Here is a 5,500-nt window from a genome sequence, read left to right as displayed (position 1 = left end):
TGATACAGCCTGATCTTTGAAACCTTTCCAAATCTCCTCAAGCTTATGCTAAATCCTATTTGGAACTTTTTCTCCTTTCTTTTTTTTTTTTTTTTCCTCCCGTCGCCTGCTAGTGCCCCAGGCTTAAGAAACCCGGGCGGTGACATGCATACTAAAGCATGCGGGGACACCTCCTGAAAGGCGACTTACGGCGCTGATCACAGGCTCTCACGCGAGTAACACACCACTCCGGGCGCGCAGCTGAATGCCGCCAAACCCCCCCCCCCGTTCCCCCTCACCCCGCACCCCGCTAATCCGCGCCCGCCACCGCCCCGCGCCCGCGCACCCACCCGCGCCCGCGCCGCACGACACGACACGACACGACCCGGCGCGACATGCCACGACACGACATGCCACGGCATGCTACGACACGGCACCTGTCCGACCTGTGGCACAATTAACAAACCCCGCCGCGCGTTTTACTCCGCGCTCCCCGCGCCGGCTCCGCTGCCGCGCCTCCGGAGAGAGCGAAAAGACGGGAAGGGGAGGAAAGAAGGGGGGGGGGGGGAGAAAGAAAGAAAGAAAGGGGGGGAAAAGGCATAAAGCCGGAAAAAAAAGGAAAAACCCCAAACCCCGGAGAGTTAAAGAAAACAAAGGCGAGGGCCCCGCGCCCCCGCTCCCGCCGGCTGCCGGAGCCGCCCCGGTTCGGGGACCGCCGGGGGGCCGCCCGCCGCCCGCGCCCCGCCGCCTCCCATTGGCTCCGCCGCCCGCTCATTTGCATACCGCCGTCTATTAAAGGCCGTGCGGAGGCGCGGAGGGGGCGCAGACGGCGGCGGAGGGTGCGCGGAGCCGCCGCCCGGGTACCGCGCATCACCCCCCCGCCCCCGGTACCGAGCATCACCCGTCACCCCGGACCGCACCGTCGGGCTGAGCCCCGCGCAAGTGCCATGAGCCCCCTGCGGCTGCTGGCCGCCGCCTGCCTGCTGGCCCTGTCCCGCTGCAAGACGGTGAGGTACCGCACCGACGAGGAGGGCGCGCCGGGCACGGTGATCGGTACGCTGGCCGACGAGATGCCGGTGAAGGCGCCGGGGGAGATGAGCTTCCGCCTGATGCGGCAGTTCAGCAACAGCTCGCTGGTGCGGGTGCGGGAGGAGGACGGGCAGCTGAGCATCGGTGAAGCGGGGCTGGACCGGGAGCGGCTGTGCGGGCAGGCCCCCCAGTGCGTCCTGGCCTTCGACGTGGTGAGCTGCTGGCGGGAGCGCTACCGCCTGGTGCACGTGGAGCTGGAGGTGCGTGACATCAACGACAACGCGCCACGCTTCCCCCGTGCCCAGATGGCGCTTGAGGTGTCAGAGAGCGCCGCACCCGGCACCCGCCTCCCGCTGGAGGTGGCCGTGGACGAGGATGTGGGCTCCAACTCCATCCAGAGCTTCCAGGTCTCCCTCAACAGCCACTTTGGCGTGGAGGCACAGACACGGGCGGATGGGGCACGCTGCGCCGACCTGGTGCTGCTCCAAGAGCTGGACCGCGAGCGCCAGCCCTCCTACACGCTGGAGCTGGTGGCGAAGGACGGCGGCAGCCCGGCGCGCTCGGGCACGGCCACCGTGCACGTCCGTGTCCTCGACGCCAATGACAACAGCCCTGCCTTCGCCCAGGGCTCGGTCACGGTGGAGCTGCCCGAGGACGCACCGCCCGGCTCCCTGCTGCTCGATCTGGACGCTGCCGACCCCGACGAGGGCCCCAACGGTGAGGTGGTCTACGCCTTCAGCAGCCAAGTGCCCCCTGAGGCGCGGCGGCTCTTCCGCCTCGACCCGCGCTCGGGCCGCCTCACGCTGGAGGCCGCCGTGGACTACGAGCGCACCCGCACCTATGAGCTGGACGTGCGCGCCCAGGACCGCGGCGCCAGCCCCCGCGCCGCCACCTGCACCGTCGTCGTGCGCCTTGCTGACGTCAACGACAACGCGCCGCGCATCAGCATCAGCGCCCTCCGTGGTGCCGCCAGCGCCGCTGGCGTGGCCTATGTCAGCGAGGCGGCAGCCAGCGAGAGCTTCGTGGCCCTCGTCAGCGCCTCAGACCGTGACTCGGGCGCCAACGGGCAGGTGCGCTGCAGCCTCCGCGGCCACGACCACTTCGCCCTGCAGCGTGCCTACGAGGACAGCTACATGATCGTCACTACGTCGGCACTGGACCGCGAGCGCATCCCCGAGTACAACCTCACTGTGGTGGCCGAGGACCTGGGCTCGCCACCCTTCAAGACCGTCCGCCAGTACACAGTGCGGGTGAGCGATGAGAATGACAATGCGCCACTCTTTGCCAAGCCCCTCTACGAGGTGGCCGTGCCAGAGAACAACCCCCCAGGCGCCTACATCACCACCGTGGTGGCCCGCGACCCCGATCTTGGCCACAATGGTAAGGTCACCTACCGGCTCCTGGAGACACAGGTTATGGGGGCCCCCATCTCCACATACGTCTCGGTGGACCCCGCCACCGGGGCCATCTATGCCCTCAGGACATTCAACTATGAGATCCTCAAGCAGTTGGACCTGAGGATCCAGGCCACTGATGGTGGCTCTCCACAGCTCTCCAGCAGCACCCTTGTCAAAGTGAGGATGGTAGACCAGAACGACAACCCTCCCGTCATCATCCACCCGGTGCTCACCAACGGGACGGTGGAAATCGGCGTGTCCAGCAAGACCTCCCGTGACTCCCTGGTGGCCCAGATCAAAGCTCGAGACGCAGATGATGGGGTCAATGCCGAGCTCACCTTTGCCTTCCTAGAAGAGCCCCAGCAAGACCTTTTCACCATCAACCCAAGTACTGGGGACATTGTGCTGAGGGGCGACCTCTCTGAAGAGCTGGGACAGCTGTTCAAGGTCATCCTCACTGTGACAGACAACGGCAGACCCCCCCTGGCCACGACCGCCACAGTCAACTTCCTGGTGACCGCCACTGCTCCTTCCAGTATCCAGGAGATAGCTAAGCCCAGCTCCTGGGAAGGAAAGGCTTTGCAGTGGGACATCCCTCTGATCGTGATCATCGTCCTGGCGGGCAGCTGCACCCTCCTCCTGGTGGCTATAATCACCATCGCCACCACCTGCAACAGGCACAAGAAGGGGAATGAGATCAAAAACAACGCTTCCTTGAAGGACCAGATAGATATCTCCCACCTGGAGAAGGGCCGGCAGGAGGAGGGCAGCCAGAGGGGCAATGTGTTTGAGGTACGAACCTTTCCCAGCAAAACCTCTTTCACCAGCCCCGACCCTTCTCCAGCTGCCGAAGAGATCTCCACCGCTGACAGCGGCAGCGACAGCGCTTGCCTCTACGAGGGTCAGAAGAGGCTGAGAGGACCGAGCGGGGAGGTAAGGTCAGGTCCCACCGCAGGGAAGGGGGGTGGGCGCATCTTGGAGGAAGCGAATCGCAGAGGTGCAATTCTGATGTTGGTTTACCCTTCACCACTTCCCTCTCTCATGTCTCCTTTGATCCCCCCACCCCAGCAGGGTTTCGCTGCCGCTCCGAGCTACGGCAAGGAGCCTGCTCCCCCCGTGGCCATTTGGAAGGGGCACTCGTTCAACACCATCTCCGGCCGAGAGGCAGAGAAGTTCAGCGGCAAAGACAGCGGCAAAGGCGACAGTGATTTTAACGACAGCGACTCGGATATCAGCGGAGATGCCCTGAAGAAAGATCTCATCACGCACATGCAGAACGGTAAGGGCTCAGCCCCTGCTCCCAGATGGCCCCTCTGGACAGACGGATGGGCAGACGGGGAGGTGGACGGAGGGACCCATCCCCGGGGCACAGTGGTTAGGCAGGGCAGCTGGAGGGGGAAGCCTGATGCTGCGTGACTCGAACTGCCCATCTCTTCGCAGCAGGCTGCTAGACGCCGGTTCCTCTCTGCACTGAGTGCCCAGCACAAATTAGCAGATGCTGGAAGTACTGGAGTATTGGGGTTTTTTCCTCCCCAAAAAGCTTCCCGTAAAGTTAGGATTGTGAGGAGTGTCCCTAGCAAAAGGACATAACCTTCCCAAGTGTGTTTTTTCGTTGTGCCGTAGAGCATCGCCTCCCAACTCCCACCGTCAGTGCATTGAATCATCCCATGACTGATAACTCTGAGGATTACCAATGATGTGGATTTATTCCTGCAGTAATGACAGGTTTCTCCTCCTCTCTCTCTCTCTTTAGGTCTGTGGGCATGCACAGCTGAGTGCAAGATCCTGGGCCACTCAGACCGCTGCTGGAGCCCCTCCTGCAGCCGAGCCAACCCTCACCCCTCTCCCCATCCTTCGGCACCCCTCTCCACCTTCTGCAAGAGCACGTCCTTGCCCAGGGATCCCCTTCGCAGGGACAACTTTTATCAAGCCCAGCTGCCCAAAACAGTGGGGCTTCAGAGCGTCTACGAGAAAGTGCTGCACAGGGACTTTGACCGGACGATCACGCTCCTCTCCCCGCCACGCCCCGCACGGCTCCCCGACCTTCAGGAGATTGGGGTGCCCCTCTACCCAGCCCCCTCGACTAGATACCTGGGCCCTCAGACTGACACTGCTGAGAAAGCGTAGCCCAACGCGCTCCCCACCCGAGCACACGCGTCCCTGCACGCACGCGACTAGGTCACTCCCGAGAGCCTTTAAGTTATTGACCAGATCCGGTGTCATACGTGTAAATATGCAAGATGTGCCTTAAAAATGAAGTCGTTGGGAAAGATTTCCAGTCACATCAGTGCTGTTTGATATTTGCAAACAAAAGAAAATTGTTTGTAGTTGATGTAATTTTTATGAAATGTGCAGTATTTAAATTTTTTTTTTCATGTTTTCTACATTGGGGTTTTTTTGCTTTCGGTTCACCCATGGCCTGCCATTTTTTGTAGTGTTTTTAACCTGTACATTGTGTAATGTAATGTTTGTACATAATGAAAATTGGTTATATTTTTATATAATAAAAGCTTAAAAAATGGGAATTCTTGCCAAAGGAACTGTCTGAAAGACACAATAATAATTATTAATAATATCCTGAGTACGTAGAACCTTGTAAGGGAAATTCCTCTTTCACGGTGTAATAATAACCTGAGCAACCCAGTGTACTGAGAATTTTGCCTTGCCAAATGTGACTTGTATTTCTTGAGTCTGTGGTCAACTTAAATGTTATTTAATTGCCTTTGGTTCCTGTAATCTGTGTCACTGATAAACACTAATAAAGGTTTTGTGATGTGTCGGAGGGATCTGTTCATGGATTTCATGCTTCAGAGCGTAGAGGTCTTTACAGGTCAACAAAAGTATTTTGTGCAGAGAAATGCAGTGGGGAGGAGCATTAACGATGCTACTTTTAGTCTCGCCCATCCTTCATCTCTGGCAATACCTCACTGGAGGTTTAGCTCTAGAGATTTTAATGATGGGTTGCAGGGTGGGAGGGAGGGCTGTGTGACGGAGCTGGCTTTTGCTTTTCACTACCTGATCTGAGCTCTTCCAGCTTGATCCTTCACTGGTGGGAAGTGGTGTAATTTTAGTGAAGGAAATGAAGCTATGTCCAT

At 59.4% G+C, this 5,500-nt stretch overlaps 1 protein-coding gene across 3 annotated transcripts; it reads left to right on the top strand.

Annotated features, from left to right (window-relative positions):
- The first annotated feature begins 886 nt into the window (after window positions 1-886).
- PCDH8 (protocadherin 8) lies at window positions 887-5,187 on the top strand. 3 transcript variants are annotated; one of them, XM_050904909.1, is made up of 3 exons: window positions 887-3,093; window positions 3,475-3,684; window positions 4,159-5,187. In XM_050904909.1, the coding sequence occupies exons 1-3, from the start codon at window positions 927-929 to the stop codon at window positions 4,530-4,532; spliced, it is 2,751 nt and encodes a 916-aa protein (XP_050760866.1). In that variant the 5' UTR covers window positions 887-926; the 3' UTR covers window positions 4,533-5,187. The 3 variants fall into 3 exon arrangements, with proteins under 3 accessions (XP_050760866.1, XP_050760860.1, XP_050760852.1); XM_050904903.1 differs by having other exon boundaries at window positions 887-3,338; window positions 3,477-3,684; XM_050904895.1 differs by having other exon boundaries at window positions 887-3,338; window positions 3,474-3,684.
- Window positions 5,188-5,500: the final 313 nt, after the last annotated feature.

The sequence above is a fragment of the Gymnogyps californianus genome, chromosome 1, assembly GCF_018139145.2.
Source record: "Gymnogyps californianus isolate 813 chromosome 1, ASM1813914v2, whole genome shotgun sequence".
In the NCBI taxonomy this organism is placed as follows: Eukaryota; Metazoa; Chordata; class Aves; order Accipitriformes; family Cathartidae; genus Gymnogyps; species Gymnogyps californianus.
Note: the sequence above shows the minus strand (reverse complement) of the source record. Positions and strands in the feature narration are given on the sequence as shown.

What these genes read in the sequence shown, in the direction of transcription:
- PCDH8 (XM_050904895.1), top strand. Translation starts at nt 927, where the DNA reads ATGAGCCCCCTGCGGCTGCTGGCCGCCGCCTGCCTGCTGGCCCTGTCC. An exon ending in TGAGAGGACCGAGCGGGGAG is followed by an intron (nt 3,339 to 3,473) that starts GTAAGGTCAGGT and finishes CCCCCACCCCAG; the next exon opens with CAGGGTTTCGCTGCCGCTCC. An exon ending in CATCACGCACATGCAGAACG is followed by an intron (nt 3,685 to 4,158) that starts GTAAGGGCTCAG and finishes CTCTCTCTTTAG; the next exon opens with GTCTGTGGGCATGCACAGCT.